Here is a 22,430-nt window from a genome sequence, read left to right on the forward strand (position 1 = left end):
CGGTGCCTAGGGTCATTGATAGCTCTAGGTTGTCACGTATGCACCGTAAAATGTCATACATTCTTATACTTATAATGATATACTTAATGGATCTCTTGCACACTGGACTAGCTTGATTTGGGCTATGTCCACAAAACTGTATGCCAGACAGCTCTTAGTTGAAGATGACGTAACACGAGCATAATAATGCATTATTGACGTATTTGAAGTAACATTGAAAGCAGTCAATAAAATCTGTAAAGTAGATCCCTAAGAACCACCGAGAACAAGGCAAAGAGTGAAAAGTCTCGGTTTCCGAACCCTAACACTAACCCTGTACTTGGATTCAGTGTTGTTATATTTTTGGTCCTTTGGGTTCATGGAGTCCGTACAGCATGTGTTATAGAGTTCCGCTTAAGCCGACGCTGGGGGCGTTAGAGGTGTTGCACATTTCATTACCTCTCATGATCAGACTCAATCAAACCGAATCTGCTATTATTATTCTTGTTTGCATTTTTTGCTTCCAAAGGATTTTTTACAGATGTTATTGATTGAGTATGTTTTTGAGCAGTAATGGAAAATGCAACGCTGCCTTCGTGATCATTGATTTCAACTCATTTAGATTTGAAGATTCGTGTTTAAGCCGGTGTAAGGGGGCGTGGGTAGTGTTGCATTTTCTGTTACTGCTCATGAACAGACTCAACCAAACCGAGTCTGCAAGTTTAACTGTTTGCCTTGTTCTCGGTGCTTCCGAGGGATCTACTTTACAGATTTTTCAAAAAGTATTCAATCTTTAAATCTAAATAAGTTGAAATATTGAAACAAAATACATCTGTTTGGGTTGCAGAAAAAGTGGGAGTGAAATTTTGTCTTGCAGCTTTCTTACTCGTGCCTTTAAAAGTTAGGCTCTTGGTAGTATGACCATTTTGTGTCGATTCGCCGTAAAACCCAACTCTCTCACTTGGTGGTCTGACTTCAGACAAGTTGTTGAGTACATTGGGGTAATTATACCTTAGATTTACTATAATTTAATGTTTTACTTAATATGATCTGGTATTTTTTATTTATTTATTTTAGGGCTTTTCTCAGCCGGGAATGATTTTATTTACAGTGCGTTGTCTAACTTGAAGATAGGGTAAGTGCAAGGTGGGCATGCCCTAAACGCGTTTAAACCTCCAGTTCCTTTATATTGTTTACTGACCGTTCCTAGGCGGTACCCCTATCTTCAATTTGTTTTCTGTCTTTCTTGTATTTTGTGTTGCTTGTGTTGCTTGTGTTGTCTAATTTGTAATTAACGTTCCTTTCCTCTTTCTTCTCACTCCCTCTATCGCTCCCATTCCGTTCCCTTGCATTTACGCTCCTTTGTTTTGGCATTTCCTCCCCCCTCCCCACCTTTTACTATGAGTAAGTTATCGTGACTACCTTAATTTTGGCTGGCGAAGTCCTAAGGCAGTGCCCGATTGTTATTTTTTCCTGCTTGTGTGTGTGCTTGTGCGTCTCTGTGTCTTGGGTGGTGCCCTAAAGTGTTGTTATCAAACTCCAACGCAGTGATCTCCCTTGCCGCTTCGCTCATTGATCACTGCCAACACAATGTTTTTAGCTAAAATTCAGCTAAGTGGACTTCTTTTAATTATATAATTATTTTGTTAATTTTACCCCAAAGTTTTCAAAGTTTACACTTCATTTAGCACAGGCGAATGTCCCATAATGAAAAAAATAATGACTGTGATTGAAAATGGGTAATTATTTACAAGACCGCTAAGTATCCTGAAACGAAACTGAAAGTAAACAAACGAGTATGTCGACGTTAATCTTTGATGCCGTTCAAGATGATTATGCTGTCATTGGCCCCAAGCCAAAACAGATAGAGGCTTTTCAATATTTTCCTACTGGCCAAGATATGTTATTGTCAAAAGTTTGGTAGATTTCTGTACTATATCAACGTATAAGTTTATTTTAAATCCGATCATCACGTGATGAACAATGGTCACGTGAGTGTTGTGTTGGCAGTGATCAATGAGCGAAGCGGCAAGGGAGATCACTGCGTTGGAGTTTGTGTTGTTATATCTTACTTGGTTGCATTCTTTGCTTCCAAAGGATCTTTTTACAGATTTTATTATCTGTTTATCTATGTAACTTAATAATGTGTGTGTGTGTGTGTGTGTGTGTGTGTGTGTGCGTCTGTGCGTGTGTGTGCGCGCGCGTGTGTGTCTTTTGAACACGAGCGGTTTACGTTGTAGGCTAACTGCGATTAAGGAACGTAGCATTCCCTTTGAATATTCATCCTTGTTCCACTTCCCCCTTCATCCCCACCCAATTTTCAACCCCCCACCCCTCCCCACTAACACACATATTCCTCCCTTTTTCCTATATTTTGCATAGACTTAAAATTACTTGGATTTTCGAAGCAACCTGTCTACAATATTTTTCCGTTATAGCTTCTTTTTGTTGTGAGCCTACTTTGCAAATGCGTGGCTCTGAGGTTGTGTTTGTGGTGCTATGTGCTCCTAACCTAATATCTTTCGAAAGGTTTGTTTATCTTATCTAAGAGACGTCTTAATGGAGTATATCGAAGCGGTCCTTTTCACTCTATTTTGTTATTTTCGAAAGCGGGGTTCACGTCGTTCCAGAGACTTCTTTAAAAATATGACTTACGTTGTTTTTTGGATGGTGTCTTTATTACAAAGCTACAAATGTCGATTCCAACGATAATTTAACCCTTAGCCTGCTGACGACAAGTGGTTTTGCCTTTGCGACCAGTGCAGAGCAAGATCAGCTTGCACGGATGGTCTGCACTGTTCGCCATTCAGTCAGTATTGTATCGGTAAACACCTGTTTTAACAGTTAATGGTACTGTCCAAATTGCACGGTGGACAAGTTCATTATAAAAATTTAGCAGGATAGGGGTTAATGGTTAACCAAGTAGTAGGTCAGACATATTGTTTCTGTCGATCTTACCTGTAATTTAGCCGGCATGTATTGTTTCTTTTATCGGTGATCGTATTATGCCAAAATAACTATAACATAGTATATCCAATAGGAAACCCAATTAGTGAGACTGAATTTATGGGTTTCTTCATTCTTTTGTATAATTCTCAAAATTTTCAACACAGCTAAAACTTTTGTGCAAGTATTATCTTAAATTTATCAATGCAAGCTTTCGTCATTCTACAAATTTTCCTTAAGGAGGTAGGTTACCTTGTTACAAGGGTAAATTCAAATTAGTTGAAACGCAGCATTATTTTGCATTTCGTGTAATATGAAGTTTTAACTGCTACAATTTCAATTTCGTTTGTCTCTGTCCCTTCAAGTTCAATTTTAATCCAGGTTTGAAGAACATGACCCTCCAAAGATATTTCATATTGAAAGAAGAAGGAAAATACGGATATTTAACACTTTTCATTGTATTTTAGTTTTATTGATATCCGTAGAAGTCTGCATAATTGATAATTTTACTAGCATGCATATTAGCTTTCTAATATAAGCTTAAAATGTATATGTCGCGGGGCTCGTGTTTCCATGGTAACGCATTTTCTCTCATTTTTAAACAACTATGTATAAAAACAGGGGTTTTCGACGGCTTCAGTGCCATTCTGTTAATGACCAACATGGAATATTTGGGTAATATTATTAGCAAAATACCAAGCACTTTATATGGTACCCTATTTTTCTTAAAGTTTAAAGTAACCATGGCAACAGAAATGTTTAAAATAGCTTATATCTTGCTTTTTGTCGTAATTTCTTATAAAAAATATTGAATAAGATTATCTTTCTAGTTGATTTAGCTTTAAAACATATAATTTCTAACGTAAGTAATATTTTCGTGTTATTTGCATTTATTCAAACAAATTTCACAGCTTAGAATACTTACAGCAGTACCCCTCGTCTGGCATTTTTCATGGAAAAATCGTTAAGGATGCTGCTAATATTCTCATAGATATTGTTGAAATGAAAATAAAAAGCCGAAGCTGTGTTTCTTAAATAGACCAGTGTCAACGCTTTTGAATTTTACATTTAGATACATAGGTCACGGGCTTCGTTTCCATGGTAACATCAATTCAATTCAAGAAACCACAATTTTCTACTGAAATTTGAACAATTTTAGATCTTACTTTTAGTAAATAAGTAACAAATTATCAACGGAACCTGAAAAATAGGTATTACAAATCAAACTGCGAGATCTTTTATTTGAAAATGGCCGTAACAAGTAACCTTTACCCAACTATATTCCAAATAACATTGGTTACCATTATCCATTTTCTTACATTCCGCATAACATTTCGTTATAACTACATAAAAGAAGCAAAATATTGATTATTATTCAGAGCAAAAGACTCATAAAAAATATTTCAGCAAATAATGGTTATTTAGAAATAGTTAAAATAAAGAAAATGCACAGAATTACGTACTTTCAAGATAAAAGCTATTAACTTTGCGCGGTAACTGACACGTAACGTCATGACGTCAATGACGTCATTTTAAGACAACATTGTTTTGAAGCGTTTCTGCGGCAATTTATTAATTTTTTCTGCATTATTAAACCATAAAGCATCGGATCGAAGACAGGTTCATGATTTTTTTTTCAGAAGAATGAATATACAAACGCATTTAGTTTGTCGTAAACGTCGTCGTAAATCGTCACGTTAGCTTCCGGTTGGACATGCGCACATACAAATATGAAGGTAACCTACCTCCTTAAATGAAACACAAGTAGTAAAGAAACAGTTTCCAAATGGATAAATTAGTGACAGCATAATCAATGGATATATTTAACAAACATATCATACAGTTTTTTTTATCAAAATGTATTCTTCTACTTTGTCAGTTTGAGATATCTTTTACTTAAATGCAGAAGGCTGTATAAATAGATTTACATCAGTGTACCAGTCTCTAAAATTTTATGATAATGATGAATATTACTACAAAAGTTATGATACTGTTTAAAGTGTTATACTCTCTGTGTAGTACGTGGTTTTTAAAAGTTTTCTAATCATCTGAATATCTTATTAACCAATATTAGAAGCATCTACTGGGAATACAAACCTAAAAACAACATTAGTACAGAGACAGGCCTTTTGTTACGGAAATGTTTTGTAAGTGTTCTTTTTTAATCGCAGTATAATTATAATGATATGGCTTTCCTTTCAAAAAGACATTTTTATTTGATAGGTAAAACGACACAATGCACGACAGTTTCTGGTCAAAGACTATAAGACCATCTAAGCGACGTCTTTTTTTTCTGAAAAATAACATAGATATTTTCCTTTATTTCTTACATTATTCATCTTCGTTCAGAAGAAGTTGCTCTGTACTGCAGTAACCTATCAAAGAGGATTCATATACAATGTTGAATCAGTATCAAGTTGACGTTCTTTTTATTATGATTTCTTTTCTTATGACAATCTAATATTTTTGCAGACGAAATGCAAGTGATATAAAGAAAGCAATTCAGGACAGGTCGGATACCGATGATCCGTGAGTATACATTAAAATACTTTAATATTTCGATCACACTATTTGAATATGAATCAAGTGGTAAACATCTAAACGGAGTAGATACCTACATTTTCAGAAGGAAAGCACTATGTTTCTTTTTTCATTGATTTATTAAGCCACCATTGAATATTACTAATTTATATATTGCTTTTGCTATTACAATTAACACATGTTAAAATTTATATCAATTTAAGAAACATTGGAAAGAAGACGGCCATTAAAGTAGAGTAACTTCGGATAAATTCGACAGTCGTGTATATTCGACACCTTGAATTAATATCCGTGTAGAAAAACCCATAATGTCCTTGAATAATTCTTCTTAGGTAATTTATATGACGTCATATTTATATATGTATGACATCATGAGAACATTTTGATCACACAGGCGCTCTTTCCTTTTCCGATACGCTCATCGGGTAATTTCGACAGTAAAATTCATTTTGAACGAAAACCGCATGCAGTTACAGTTTTCTGTAAGAATGGTCAGCAAAGCTAAGGTATGTAAAACTATTCTTACAATTGCATTTTGACTTTATTTAACCGAAATACAAACAGAACTATATTTGATGTTGATGTTTAGAAACAAATAGTAACCCCGGTTTCCAAGCATGACCTTGGCTAGGGGGTAACGAATTTGCAAGACAAGATATAACATTGTCGTGCAAATCCATCATACTATTCAAAATTATTCGCTTATATCTTCTTTAAAGGATATTTACGGCATACAAGTGGTTTAAGCGTTTTTTTACCAATCCAAGCTTTCCTAATTTTGTCCACGCAGATTCTTAAAGTATGTTAACCTGAGCTGATGTCGCTAATTACGTCATTAAAAAGCACCTGTACATTTAATTAGCGTGCACATAATTACACCTGGGACCAATATGAATATATGACAATTAATTATCAATAAAAAATTAAAAATTCATGCAAAGTATAATATATATAAGAACATATTATCGATCGTTATTTAAAATAATCATAGCAGAATACTCCACATGTTTCGGTAACAAAAACCCTTCTATCAGATTAAAATGTCGAGACAAATTCATGCAAAGTGTTGCAGCTACTCTCCGTCAAAACTTGCCCCCGCCGTTCAGATGGTAGAAAATGGTATCATGTCAAAAAAGAAGGCAGCAGCGAATAAATAAATAAACATCATTAATGAGGCTATATATTATATTGTTTCCCGAAACAATTAGCCGGCGTTTGTATAATCTACTGAACAATAAAGATTATTTTTTGTTTTACTTTTTATAGCTCGAGTTATGAAATCTGAAAAATTAGAGCCTACTCGTCAGAGTAAAACCATGTGTTATGTCTGTTGCGAAATCAGCTGTTTTTAATGTAATTCTACATAAAATGATTAATGTTCAGCTTGTATATTTTTAAAATTCATCAGGGTGCCGAATTTGCCCCAAAGATGTCGAACTTACACGACGACAACAATCAGAATAACATCCATTATATTGACGATGTAGATGCAAACACTGGGCAGCGTTTTATACTGAAGACGCAGAAAATGTCTACTTTCATTTTCATGAAATGTTCGCACCAGTCATTCTGAATCGAAAATTGCTTCACCGTTTTCATGCTTAAGGTGTCGAATATACCCGAAGTTACTCTAATGGTTTAATTGACTGAGTGATTTGCTTAAAACTAACTTTGTAAGTTCAAATACAAACATACAAACAAAAATGATGTCATAATAAACAGTAGTTCGTAGTGTAGACGACCATTAACTTTAAATGCTATCTATATTTACATAAATCTCCATAAAAAGAAAACATTCAGTGATGATTTCTTTAACATCAATTATAACAAAATATGATTTGCCAACGTTTCGCAAAATTCTTTTGCTATTGTTTTTGCTACCGGACGTTGTATTCACACTTTAACATAACACGGTGTTGGCGCAAGAGAGTACGGGCCCGTCTTATCAAGATACTTACGAGAATATTTCTCGTATCTTTCTCGTAAGTCTCTCGCAACATTCTCGTAAGTCTGACAGGTTTCTTATGAAAATTAACGTAGCTACGATATCGTCAGTTTCTACATAAAATCCTCGTAAAGTTACGAGAGGGTCAGGGGTCTCGTAAATATTTACGATATCGTAAATAAAATGGCGGCATCCGTGTGAGCAACCACGACGAAACTTTCTGTCGAAAATACTGCAGATTGTTCAGCAGTAAAACTTGATTTTCCGTGGCACAACAGTGGATGAACTACGTCATCGATCATACAAAAGCACGCGCTTTGGGTCAGTGCGACACGAAGCGGAAGCGAGTGTAAAGGAAATATTGAGCACATAAATTCTGTTTACCTCGCTGTTTCCTGTGTTGACAGATCAATTGGAGGGACATGCTGGTAATAATTATTGTAGAAATATTCGGTTATTTAGGTATAATTTTATTAGTGTCGATATTGCAGACATTCATCACCAACGGTTATTTGGGGTCGACTTGTACCCTATTTACTTCGTATCAGTGTTTTTATCATCTATATAATAAAAGAAACTGAATGTGCATGAGACTTGATTTTAATATAAAAATAAATTAAATAGGCATCAATGATCTATATTCGATACGGACAAATGCCTACAATCGAAGGGTATGTTTGGCAGTATTGCAACTGTAACAGTCTCAGGAAAAATGAGCAGCCTCGACCAGGTTTCAAACCTTGGACCTTCGGCTTACCATGCCAAAGCTCTACCAATTGAGCTACCGAGGCCACCCGATACGAGAACCTCTACACACCTTCCCTCTTATTGCGAGACATTAGCACTCCTGGCCAATGTTTGCCGCAGACTTAACCGAATTCAGATTCATACCCCAGCCAAACTGCTTTGCCCTGCATGGGCTTCAAGGGTGAGCATCATGGACGAGCCCCCAAATGTAACAGTCTCAAGAAAAATGTGCAGCCTCGACGGGGATTCGAACCTCGGACCTGCGGCTTACCGTGCCAACGCTCTACCAATTGAGCTACCGAGGCCATGCGATACGAGAACTGCTACACAACTAATATGACCTGTCTGTATTGAACATATGTTTACTGGATAAAAAAGTCAAGGAATTCTCTTGCCTTCCAATAAATTAACTGAACGCCGCCTAGCCTGCATGATAGTCATCAGGTAACCCAATGCCTAGTCGAGAGTCCTCTAGGGGTTTTGTATCTGGCTTGAAATCTTGATTTGACATATTTGTGATATTACATATGTCATGCAATGTAAGTTACAAATGAAACATTCTTATCACACAAGTTTGGTATCACAGTTTATTATAATGTCTTTAAAACTATTTATGTTGCAGAATGCCAGAAGAAATTACAGACAACAATACTGCTCAGTGCAGTAACCAGACCTGAAAAAAAAACACTGCTCAAGGCAAACTTTTGGGACAGAGTGCTGCATACATGGGCTTATGCACAAACTGAGATTTTGCAAGTCAACTGTCAGTCATAAAGAGAGGTAATAAAGGGAATAGAATCCATAATAACTTTTAAACTGTTAAGCAGATATTTAAACCTATGACAAATATATGAGTTATTATTGAGATAACAATTATTAAAAATAGGAAATAGCAAGAAATTGATATTTTTTTATGTTCATGATAAAAAAATTGGCTGCCAAATTATAACCAGTCATTATAACCCTTCAAAGGTAGTTTGTCGCATTAAAGCAACTCTTTCTGTTTTCTTAATATTGTATTATAAATAACGTTCTAAACAGTGACTTTTTTTTTGTAACAGACAGTGGACAATGTTGAACAGAGTTGAAGTCCTGGAATCTCGGTCAATTGCAGATAGCAGCATGGCGTAAAGCAGACGTCTTGTTTCCCAGTCCAATTTTAGTCAGGTATTCTTGGTGGTATGTGACAAAAAAGCCATTGAGTTTTTTTTCTTCCTCTTGAATTCATACAGTCATATAGAACCATGAAAATGTCAGTTTAAGTTTATAAAATGTTCAAAATGAAGTAATTATAAAATTCCTTCATTCTAAAGAAATGTTCAAAATGAAGTAATTATAAAATTCCTTCATTCTAAAGAAATGTTCAAAATGAAGTAATTATAAAATTCCTTCATTCTAAAGATATATGTCTTTGTCTGAATTATAGTAGCAAATATATATATTCCTTCTTATCTTAGAGTGATAGTAATAAATGTATTGCACATTATAAATAATTTATTAATTCTTCATATTAAAGCAGATTTTATTGTTTGTTTCTGAAGAAACAGTTGACAGACCATATTACTGATATTACATTTTGTCATAACTAGCTTTAATAAACCAGGATAAGTTTGAACATTAGCTTTACTTTTTCAGGTATGAAACTGCAGTCAACACAGGCTTTTAGAGGTCTGCAAGTACAGAGTTTTCAATTGTGAAACAAAGTAAGTTATTTTTGTCTTTTCTAAGACCTGTAGCGCATATTTAAGACTTATACATGCTATACATATTCACTTTTACTTCTCAGAATTCATCATATAATATGTCATACCAGAGAGCATACAGTACTGTTTGTCCATATAGAGTACACCTTTTATTTGCTTGAAAATATTTTTACTTTTCAAAACTGATGTGGTATCAGTTGCCCTTTGTTGCTGTGCATTTGAAACCCACACTAGGGGTATAGCATTCCTTCATGTAGGAAAGTTATCCTGGACCAGCTATTTTACATAGTGTTGGTTGTTAAAACAAGTGCCTGCTCTATCTTGCCTGAAATAATACCTGGGGTCTTCTGTCACCATTAAAAGCTTGAAAGTCATACTAAAAAAATAGTTTTGTCCCTTTTAAGTTCCTTACATTTTGATGTTAACAAGAAAACAGTAACACTTATATAGCTTGATGAACTAAATTAGATTTTAATTAGAATTTCTACAATTTAAAAATTAATCAATCATGTTTAAAAATGTGCCAGGAGTTTTACATATCAGCAGGTTTCTCAAGCACTACTTTATGAAATGCTTTCAAAGGTCAGTCACACATGTCTTCTTCATCATAAGTTGATCTCACAGACAGGTCACATAGAGCTCTCTAGCTTTTATTTTGTCAGAATTGTGCCTCTTTTTTAAACTAGAGATTTTGGTAACAGTTTTGCCTGTATCTCAAAAACTACTAGGCCTTCATAAATTACTTTGCTGTCATCAGATAACCTCACAGGGCAAGTTGTGTAACTCTAACTTCAGTCTTGTCGAAATTGTGCCTCTTTTAATTTAGAAAATTTTATTAAAGATTAATGCATGTGAGCTGGTTTCTCATAAACAACTTCCCATATGATGATAATATTTTCAGCTTTAGAATAGTTAAATACACATAAAGTTTAAACATGGATGTATATGTGACAGCCCTGATTTTAAGGGTTTGGATAGTAATATTTTAAAATCAAGAGTTATCTCCCTTCGTTAGTTTTATTGTGTTTTGTGTGCATTCATGTGCATTGACCCTAGGTCAAAATTTTTCCTCTGAAATGCTTTAATTTCATTGGATTAGTCTTTCATAAGATACCTGGTCATTGTCTGTATAGTCATGTAACTGAATACTAGGAATATAAACTAGCTATTTTTATTTAGGGACCCAGACTGTCAAAAATAAATGTTTAACATTAGGTATATTGGCATTTTCTCCAACAATTTATGGGCCCAGCCCAAAATCTAGGGGCCATGGGCTACTGGGCCCCTGCTAATTTATATCCTTAAATACATGTATTGAGCTTTTTATTTTAAAACAGTTGAATTAATACTGGATTAAATACAGGTTTTTATGCCCCCGAAGGGAGGCATATTAGTTTTCAATTGTCCGTCCGTTAGTTCGTTCGTTAGTCACAACGTTAACTTTTTGCATGAAGGCACTTTACTCGCGAACCACTGCATCCAGGACCTTCAAACTTCACTAGCTGATAGTACTTATTGAGTACACCACTCCTATTGACTTTGGGGTTATCAGGTCAAAGGTCAAGGTCACAGGGGCCAACGTTACTTTTTTGCATGAAGGCACTTTACCCGCGAACCACTGCACCCAGAACCTTCAACCTTCACATGCTGATAGTACTTATTGAGTACACCACCCCTACTGACCTTGGGGTCACCAGGTCAAAGGTCAAGGTCAAAGGGGCCAACGTTAACTTTTTGCATGAAGGCACTTTACTCGCGAACCACTGCACCCAGGACCTTCAAACTTCACATGCTGATAGTACTTATTGAGTGTACTACTCCTACTGACTTTGGGGTCACCAGGTCAAAGGTCAAGGTCACAGGGACCAACGTTACCTTTTTGCATGAAGGCACTTTACTCGCGAACCACTGCACCCAGGACCTTCAAACTTCACATGCTGATAGTACTTATTGAGTGTACTACTCCTACTGACTTTGGGGTCACCAGGTCAAAGGTCAAGGTCACAGGGACCAACATTAACTTTTTGCATGAAGGCACTTTACTCGCGAACCACTGCACCCAGGACCTTCAAACTTCACATGCTGATAGTACTTATTGAGTACACCATTCCTACTAACCTTGGGGTCACCAGGTCAAAGGTCAAGGTCACAGGGGCCAACATTAATTTTTTGCATGAAGACACTTTTCTTGCGAACCACTTCACCCAGGACCTTCAAACTTTACATGCTGATAGTACTTTATGAGTACACCAACCCTACTGACTTTGGGGTCACCAGGTCAGAGGTCAAGGTCACAGGGGCCAACGTTACCTTTTTGCATGAAGGCACTTTCCTGCAAACCACTTCATTCAGGACCTTCAAACTTCACATGCTGATAGTACTTATTGAGTACACCACCCCTACTGACTTTGGGATCACCAGGTCAAAGGTCAAGGTGCTGCGGGGGCATTTGTCACCATTAGTGACAGCTCTTGTTTATTTCACTCACTACAGTTTGTAATTATCAATTCAACGGTCTCATAAAGTGCTTAGTAATGATTTTATCTTTTATGCTATTGGCTCTTGAATGAGTTCTAAATTGAAGCATGTAGGGCCAAAAACTAGATCATTAGGTCAAATAAAAGAAAAAGCTTGTTTACACTCAAGAGGCAACATTTTTGGTCCAGTCTCAATGAAAATAGATCAGAATATTTGTCTCCATGAAATCACTAGGTTAAACATGTTTACACTGTTATGGTATGTTACTCAGGTGAGCAGCCTTAGGCCATCTTGGCCATCTTGTTACTTAAATGTTAGGTAAAAGTTTTATTTTGATGAACATTCACTCTACCTCTGTTATTATTAAATGGTTTTAATTCAAACTTAAAATAGCTGTTTGGCATCATCACCCACATCACATGACACAAGGTCCACAACTGGCACCAGTATTTCATGAATGGTGCCACCATTTTAGCTCATCTGAACTTTGTTCAGGTTGAGCTGTTAGTGTAGGACTAAGGTGGATGGTTCGTTGTACATCGCCCGGCTTCCTGTGTTAATAATAATTCATTCAAACATCTTCTTGAATCTTCGCTTAAACTACCGGTCAGAATTACACAAAACTTGGTCAGTAACAGTCTGTCATGGACTTTTAATTAAATAGTTTTCTAAGATTCTTCTTGATTTTTAGTGGCCCCAAAAGCTAAAGGAAGAAAAACTTTTAAATGACTTCTTCTTATGAACCGCTTGATGGATCTTCATTAAATTTGGTTTGTAGCATTAATTAAAGGTCCTCACCCAAGTTTGTTCAAAGTGAGGGCACTTGTGTCCCCTTTTAGGGGCAGCTAGAGGTTGAGCTAAAAATAGAAATACCTTTAACCTACACTTGTCATGAACAGCTGAATGTATCTTCTTCAAACGTGGTATATCCAGAGCTAAAAATAGAAAAGAAGTAGATAACTCCTTGTCTTGAAGCTAGTTCAGATGTGATCAGTACAAACACTAGTTGTGCATTGTGCATGTTAGGGTCTTATCCTTATCCTGCTAAATTTCTATAATGAATTAGTCACAGTACCATTTACTGTAAAAAGGGGTACTTATAAAAAATAAACTGACTGAATGGTAAACAGTGCAGATCATGATCAGACTGCATGGATGTGCAGGTTAATCATGATTTACACTGGTCACAAAGACAGAATCAGTCGTGTCCAGCATGATAAGAGTTAACATTATATTCTGCTGAGTTATCGAACTTTGTTTTTAGCTCACCTGAGCACAAAGTGCTCAGGGTGAGGTATTGTGATCGCTCACCGTCCGGCGTCCGTCCGTCCGTCCGTCCGTCCACACTTTCCTTTAAACAACATCTCCTCCTAAACCAAAAGGCCAATTTTGATGAAACTTCACAGGGATGTTCCTTGGATGGCCCCCTTTCAAAATTGTTCAAAGAATTGAATTCCATGCAGAACCCTGGTTGTCATGGCAACCGAAAGGAAACACTTAAAAAATCTTCTTCTCAAAAACCAGAAGCCCTAGAGCTTAGATATTTGGTGTGAAGCATTGCCTAGTAGACCTCTACCAATTTTGTTCAAATCATGACCCTGGGGTCAAAATTGACCCCGCCCTAGGGGTCACTTGATTTTACATAAGAAAATATTCAAAAATCTTCTTCTCAAAACCCAGAAGCCTTAGAGCTTAGATATTTGACATGTAGCATTGCCTAGTGGACCTCTACTAAAGTTGTTCAAATCATGACCCCGGGATCAAAATTGACCCCGCCCCAGGGGTCACTTGACTTTACATAGGAAAATCTTCAAAAATTTTCTTAAAATAAACCAGAAGGCCTAGAGCTTAGATATTTGACATGTAGCATTGCCTAGTGGACCTCTACAAAATTTGTTCAAATCATGGCCCCCGGGGTCAAACTTGACCCCGCCCCAGGGGTCACTTGATTTTACATAGGAAAATATTTAAAAAATCTTCTTCTCAAAAACCAGAAGCCCTAGAGCTTAGATATTTGACATATAGCATTGCCTAGTGGACCTCTACTAAAGTTGTTCAAATTATGACCCGGGGGTCAAAATTGACCCCGCCATAGGGGTCACTTGACTTTACATAGGAAAATCTTCAAAAGTTTTCTAAAAAAAAAAACCAGAAGGCCTAGATCTTAGATATTTGACATGTAGCATTGCCTAGTAGACTTTTACAAAGTTATTCAAATCATGACCCCTGGGGTCAAATTGACCCTGCCTCATGGGGTTACTTGATTGTACATAGAAAAATCTTCAAAATTTTCTAAAAATAAACCAGAAGAGCTTAGATATTTGACATGTAGCATGTGGACCTCTACAAAAGTTTTCAAATCTTGTTTTTAAAGTTACTTAAAAGAAAATTTCAACTATATTTTCTCATAATTCTTTTGATTGATTTCTGTAATGATCGTTTGACCTTGAAGACTTGTCCTTAAGTGCAATGATAACAGGTGAGCGATATAGGGCCATCATGGCCCTCTTGTTTGTTAGCTCACCAGAATACAAAGTGCTCAAGGTGAGCTGTTGTGACCGGGCATTGTCCGGCGTCCGTCGTGCCTCATTATTTGCCTTGTGAACACTCTAGAGGCTACATTTGTGACCCAATCTTTATGATTCTTGGTCAGAATGTTAGTCTTGATGAGCTCTAGGTCAGGTTTGAATCTGGGTCATGTGGGTCAAAAACTAGGTCAGTAGGCCAGATCAAAGGAAAAGCTTGTGAACACTCTAGAGGCCACAGTTATACCCCAATATTTATGCAACTTGGCAAGAATGTTTGCCTTGATGATTTCTAGGTCAAGTTTGAAGCTGGGTCATGTGGATCAAAAGCTAGGTCACCCGGACAAATCAAAGGAAATACTTGTGAACACTTTAGAGGCCACAGTTGTGATCCATGAAAGGCTTGACCGATTTTAATAATTTTTGGTACACAAGTGTAACATTAAAAAATACATGTCAAGTCTGAAATTGGGGTCAGTAGGTCAAAGGTCAAGGTCGTATTGACCCTGAAAAGTTAAACGGTTTCCGGATGATAACTTGAGAACGCTTGCAACTAGGATCATTAATTTTGGTACACAGGTGTAACATCATAAAATGCAGGTTAAGTTCAACTTTGATGTCTGTAGGACAAAGATCAAGGTCACAGTGACTCGGAACAGTTAAATGGTTTTCGGATGATAACTTGAGAACACGTTTGAGCCTAGGATCATGAATTTTGATACACGGGTGTAACATCATGAAATACAGGTCAAGTTCTACTTTGAGTTCAGTAGGTCAAAGGTCAAGGTCACAGTGACCCGAAACATTTAAATGCTTTCCAGATGATAACTTGAGAACGCTTGGGCCTAGGATCATAAATTTTGGTACACAGGTGTAACATCATGAATTACAGGTCAAATTCTACTTTGAGGTCAGTAGGTCATAGGTCAAGGTTACAGTGACTCGGAACAGTTAAACGGTTTTCGGATGACAACATGAGAACGCTTGGGTCTAAGATCATAACTTTTAGTATACAGGTGTAACATGATGTTTATAGGGAGATTGGTTATGACCAGCAGATGACCCCTACTGATTTTGAGGTCAGTAGGTCACAGGTCAAGGTCACAGTGACCCGGAACATTTAAACGGTTTTCGGATAATAACTTCAGAAGGCTTGGGACTAGGATCACGAAACTTAATAGGGAGGTTGGTCATTACCAGCAGATGATTTGTATTGATTTTGAAGATCAGAGTGACCCGGAACATTTAAACTTTTTCCAGACAATAACTTGAGAACGCTTGGGCCGAGGATCATGAAACTTCATAGGGAGGTTGATCATGACAAGCAAATTACCTCTATTGATTTTGAGGTCAGTAGGTCAAAGGTCAAGCATGTTCACTGTCGACATTGGCTTAGTTCTGTGACAAGGACGTATTGTGGGTGTATAATTCGTCACTCCTGTGACAACTCTAGTTTTCATTAAAATTGATCTATAGCATCATTGTAAGGTCATCTCTCAAATTTGTTCAAATGAGGGCACATGATCTGTTTTATGCTTTTATACTGATCAGTGTGATCACAAATATTATTATTCAGGATTCTGTGTGTCATAAATATATTCACTGTCATATGGTGAAGGTCTTGGACCTTCTTAATTCGTCCGTCACATTAGCTGGTGTACTCAGTTGCTCTTACAGTTACCATACATGGTATGATTAGGCTTAAGAAGTAGATGATCACAAATGTTTTGAGGATTAGTAGGTCAAGGTCATACAGATCAGAGGAACAGCCCATCATGGGGGCATACACGTTCTTCGAACAGCTCTTATGAATATGTGTATCTTGACTGATTTCTTTTTTTTTTCAGGTATCCATCAAAGATTGGCCATGGTGTTTACAGAACTGAAAGCCAAGCTGTGATTTTTGAAAATTTATTGTAAAGTTCTAAGTGGAAATACAATTTGAAAAGCACAGACAGATTATTGTATTTTTAAGCTATCACTTAATCATAGTGTTAATTGATTGATTACAGACATAAATGTATGCCGTGAAGTTCAGTTTAAAATGACGAAATATAAACGCTGTAACAGGAGGATTGGTCAATAGCTGAAAGGTCAAGCTCTAAGGCCATTATTCACAAGCCAAATGCTTTTGTGTCTCTGAATCTCGTATAGGGAAATGTCAAAAGGTCATATTTATGCCCAACTTTGAAGAATGTGTGGTGAATTGTTTTGCTCATTGTTGGTCTGTCGGCATCGTTTTAATAGGAATGGTCTCTGTTCTGACGTTCGTCCGTAACATTTCTATCGCTAAGTATATATCCTAAACCCCTCCAAGGATTTTCATGGAACTTGGGTCAAATGATCACCTCATTAAAACAATGTGCAGAACCTATGAGTCAACCGTGTCTGCTCTGTATCTCCTTAACCCCTTGAAGGACTTTCATGAAACTTAGGTCAAATGATCATCTCATCAAGACAATATATGCAGACCTCGCGAGTCAGCCGTGTTGGCTCAATGTCAAGGGTTTGAGCTCTGTATCTCCCAAACCCCTTGAATTATTTTCATGAAACTTTGGTAAGTTTTTTGTTATCACTAGGTTAGGAAAGAAACAGCCATATTATAAGCGTCATTTCTTCATGATCTGTACGGAACAAGGCCGGAATGTTTATTTTCGTAAAATCGCGACCAAGTCTGAAATTTGGATCAAAAACTAGATCAAATCGCAAAAATACACGTTTACAACTAATGTCACATTTTCTACTTTATGTTTTTGTTTTGATGAATTCAAGTTACAAACTGTTCATCTGCGAGCAAAATATACGTCACTAGTTGAAATCATAGAAACTAGCACACTGTTTCTGTACACCTGTCCTGTCAACTTCAAGTATTTCGACAGAGTAAGATAGATATGTCTGTCATTTAGAAAAATTCTGATAAGTACATGCAATAATTAATCACAGGTGCCCATCCGGGCATTCTTTTAAGAACGAGTGGACACTTTTATAAATACCGACCTCCCGTAAGCCATACTGACAACATCCTCACGTGATGTTTCGAACCCACAGCGAGGCAAGTGATTCGAAGTCAGCGACCTTTACCACTCGGAGACACCATTCATTAATCTTACCAAGCAACTGGTGCAACGCAATGCATGGAAACATGGTACCGTACATTGTCTTGTGTATATTTCTACACATTCATAGTTATTTTAAGCATATATGAGCCGCGCCATGAGAAAACCAACATAGTAGCTTTGAGACCAGAATGGATCCAGACCAGCCTGCGCATCCGCGCAGTCTGGTCAGGATCCATGCTGCTCGCTATCAGTTTCTCTAATTCCAATAGGCTTTGAAAGCGAACAGCATGGATCCTGACTAGACTGCGCGTATGCGCAGGCTGGTCTGGATCCATGCTGGTCGCAAAGCCACTATGTCGGTTTTCTCATGACGCGGCTCATATGTATTACCCAGAGGGACTTGAAAATCTTGCAAATTGGGCCGTGATAGATCGGATCTTTTTCAGTGATGTATCCTCTGTAGTTTATAGGGCATTTAACAGGGCCAAAATCATTTCAGGTTATGTAAAAAAAAAAATCGTACTGTTTTTAGGTTTGTACATCAGCTCCATTGCCTGTCCTATGGTTTTCCCAAATGTCCGAAAATTGCCTGAAATTATGTTCAAGGTATGTTCCTGGCCTCCTATACACATCAATAGTTTCTTTATTTCTTACACAATCCTTCAAATTATAACAATTCGTCTGCGTGACACTTATCAATATCCAGAATACTATACTCAGACCAGAACAAGGAACCATACTTTTATACATTCTTTCATGGCACATATATAAATTTTATATAAAGTCTTCAATGATACATGCAGAGGTCTCAGTTCAGCAGTCAGTTTTAAATGTCTTGTTTTGTATCATTTTCACATAACAGTTCTGTCTGAAATAAACATTATTTCTTGGAAATGAAAGTTAATGTTCACAAAAAGCGCGTTTCTGGATTTAGACCGTTGAAAAACTGAGATTTAGTTAGGGAATACACGTATGTAAAGGAAGTATAAGACGGGTGATGGTAATGATGGCTCCAAGATTTTGAGTGAGAGTAGTGAGTTTTCTAGAAAGATCTGGAGGTATCATTTCCGTGAAAAATTAAGAAAGAAATTTGGTGATGATTTTAAATTTTCATAATACATGGCCGTTTTCGTCATCCAAATTCACAATACAAACATTAGCATTTTACTGTAGCTCGGAGTAAACCGAAAATATCGTAACTGATGACTTATATATTTATTTTAACATTTCAAAACGATACCCAGTAAGCTTTAGAGGTTTGAGCGTCACCTGATCCGCTCGCCTATTCTTCCGTTTACATTGAATCGGGGATCCTCGGTAATGTACGTTATATCACGAATATTAACGGAAGTTCCCGAGGGTTATGTTTGTATCGTCTGCTATTTTATTGAATCGGGGATCCACGGTAATGTACGTAATATCACAGATATCAACGTAGGTTCCAGAGGCAATTCATCCGTGTGTTTGTCCATGCAGTCTTTGTGCACACTTGTCATGTTTTTTTTTCCTTTTCAGTATGTCCAATCGTTGTGTCTGAATGAGAAATTGAATGAGAGAAAGAAATACATTGGTCTGGTTTTTTTTTAAATCCCCGCAAAATTCCTTCGGCCCTCAGAACAGACTTTCTACTCCTACGATCTACTTTCCAGAAATCTAATTTCCAGATTTTATTTCTACTCCTAATTGTAAGATGGTAAATCTAACATATACTATTAGGCCTACTTCAAATTCAAATCATTTTGAATTATCTAATTCACTTCAGTTTTGGTAAAAAATATTTAGATATATTGTTGATATTGTATTTTGTATTTCTTTACACAATGCGTGAGTTATTGTTTGTGCAATTTTGTATTAGGCCTATTTCATCTTATGTTAGGCTTTTTATATTACGGAATAAGAAAGAGAGTAACGAATCGACGCCGGGAATTGCTATGACAATAGTAAAATAAAGGCTATGACATTATTATAGTTTGTTTGATAAAAAGATGACTTAATGCCTTGTGGTTACACAATATACGAATGGCTTTGATTAAGATGAAAATGTATTTCAGATTATACACCAACGCACAATCCAGACTCGCAAAAATCATGATTTTTCGAATTGTTTGTAAATTTCTTCTATGGTAGGATCAATCATTGTAAAATATATCTACTTAAAATATTATCAGATCATTTAACAAGAGCACCGCCTTGCGGGTGCTGACGCTCATCTGATTTTTTTTGTGTAATAGAAATATTGTCCTACCCATGATTTTCTAAGTCTAAAAAGGGCCATCATTCTTGCAAAAAGCAGGATAGAGTTATGTTTCTTGATGTACAGTGTCCACTTATGATGGTGAAAAACTGTTTCAAGTTTTAAAGCAATAGCTTTGATAGTTGATGAGAAAAGTTGACTTAAACATAATACTCAACCAAGAAAATGAAGTCCAAAAGGGGCAATAATTATTGCAAAAAGCAGGATGGAGTTATGTTGCTTGCTGTACAGGGTCAGCTTATGATGGTGAACAAGTGTTGCAAGTTTCAAAGCAATAGCTTTGATAGTTTAAGAGAAAAAGTTGACCTAAACATAAAACTTAACCAAGAAATCTGATATTTTCTAAGTCCAAAAGGGGCCATAAATCTTGCAAAAAGCAGGATGGAGTTATATTTCTTGCTGTACAGGGTCAACTTATGATGGTGAACAAGTGTTGCAAGTTTCAAAGCAATAGCTTTGATAGTTTAGGATAAAAGCTGACCTAAACATAAAACTTAACCAAGAAAACTGATTTTCTAAGTCCAAAAGGGGCAATAAATCTTGCAAAAAGCAAAATGGAGTTACGTTTCTTAATGTACAGGGTCTGCTTATGATGTTGAACAAGTATTCCAAGTTTCAAAACAATAGCTTTGATAGTTTAAGAGAAAAGTTGACCTAAACATAAAACTTAACCAAGAAATCTGATATTTTCTAACTACAAAAGGGGCCATAAATCTTGCAAAAAGCAAGACGGAGTTATGTTTCTTGCTATACAGGGTCAGCTTATGATGGTGAACAAGTATTCCAAGTTTCAAAGCAATAGCTTTGATAGTTTAGGATAAAAGCTGACCTAAACATAAAACTTAACCAGGCAACGCCGACGCAGACGCCGACGCCAACGCCGACGCCGACAACTGCTCAAGTGATGACAATAACTCATCATTTTTTTTCAAAAAATCAGATGAGCTAAAAATGAAACATGCTTTATCATTTGAGCACGATAAACCAATTCTCGGACGATCAGAAAACACATCGAGGATCAATATAGGCTACACATCCGTACAATTACTTCCTACTAGTTTAAAAAAAAAAGTGACATGTTTATCCCAGGTGAGAACTACACCCTGTACTTTGTTCATTTTACACAACGTCAGACCTTCTGAATATGATGTAGGCATAAACATTGCTTTTTTACTAGTCCGAATTCAAACAGACGAAATATGAACACTTGAATATCATCTCAACTAATTAGTTTTCTGGTGCGAATATTTTTGTTTGTGTTTTGGAACACATTTATTTTAAACATTTATCTCTCCGCGGAAGAAAACTTTTATAAAATATGCTTATTAGATAAGATTCATAAATTTTATTACATGTTTATGTTTAGATTATGCCGGTTGTTTTGTTACTAAGCAAGTGCCCGTTTTATTTACACGACGTTAAAAAAATGTAGACTGCGTCACTGTGTTTAACCAGTTACGAGAAAGTTACGAGGATTGCGATATGCGGACTTACGAGGACGTTGATAAGACGGTTTGCGAGAATCATAAATATTCTCGTTAATCGGAACTTACGAGAAAAGGACCTCGCAAGTTTCTCGTAAAGTTACGATATTGATAAGACGGCCCCTACGTCAATATATTTGATTTGCCTTTTGACGGTTTTAGTGCCATCATTCAAAAAGGGAACATATGTTTTATTTAAAAAAGTCTTATTTTAAGATAAACATTTAATAATAATATTCTGTTTTTCGCTTAGGTACAGGCCAGGATCAGAAATGCTGAACAGAGCTTTGCCAGATGACAGACCTCCTTCTCCTTTCATGTACAATGTACCTCCTAGATTGAGAGGTGAACCCCCTGCTGCCGCCGAATATATTGAGCCGGGGCCTGCAATCAGCCTAGCCCATATTTCCGGTCCCCCAAAACCTTCAAGTGTTGGAATAAAAAGGAAACGTGTTACAAATATCAAACCGAAAGCAAAACATATTCCTTCACTTTTCCAAAATAAAGCATATGCACCGACAAGAATTGCTCTGCCTCGTTCTGTTGATGAGACCTTTACCAAGGAACAACTGACACAGCCCGATGTATCGAACAAACGCGCGACAATCAGCCCTCTGTTTGGTAGATCCAATGGTTCTAAACTGTACAGGTCAGTATCAACCAAATGAGGAACGTTTTTAACCAATTAATTAATTGATTATGAATATCTGTAAGAGCTTCATAAGCAAGTACACCTTATTACATCAGTTTGGGTATACCCGAGTTTCCG

The 22,430-nt window shown here is 36.6% G+C and overlaps 1 protein-coding gene and 1 long non-coding RNA gene across 2 annotated transcripts in view; both read left to right on the forward strand.

The window, feature by feature from the left end:
* Positions 1-22,430, forward strand: part of LOC123558016 (protocadherin-like protein) — a 62,391-nt gene that overhangs the window by 31,159 nt on the left and 8,802 nt on the right. The window contains exons 21-22 of the mRNA XM_053544398.1: positions 5,398-5,454; positions 21,915-22,310. Of these exons, the coding sequence (XP_053400373.1) occupies positions 5,398-5,454; positions 21,915-22,310 (453 nt within the window). The remainder of the gene's footprint in view (positions 1-5,397; positions 5,455-21,914; positions 22,311-22,430) is intronic.
* Positions 7,087-9,862, forward strand: LOC123558017 (uncharacterized). Its single transcript, XR_006687747.2, has 3 exons — positions 7,087-8,938; positions 9,220-9,337; positions 9,794-9,862. It is a non-coding gene; the product is annotated as an uncharacterized LOC123558017 (long non-coding RNA).

This window comes from Mercenaria mercenaria, chromosome 5 (assembly GCF_021730395.1).
Source record: "Mercenaria mercenaria strain notata chromosome 5, MADL_Memer_1, whole genome shotgun sequence".
NCBI classification, from domain to species: domain Eukaryota; kingdom Metazoa; phylum Mollusca; class Bivalvia; order Venerida; family Veneridae; genus Mercenaria; species Mercenaria mercenaria.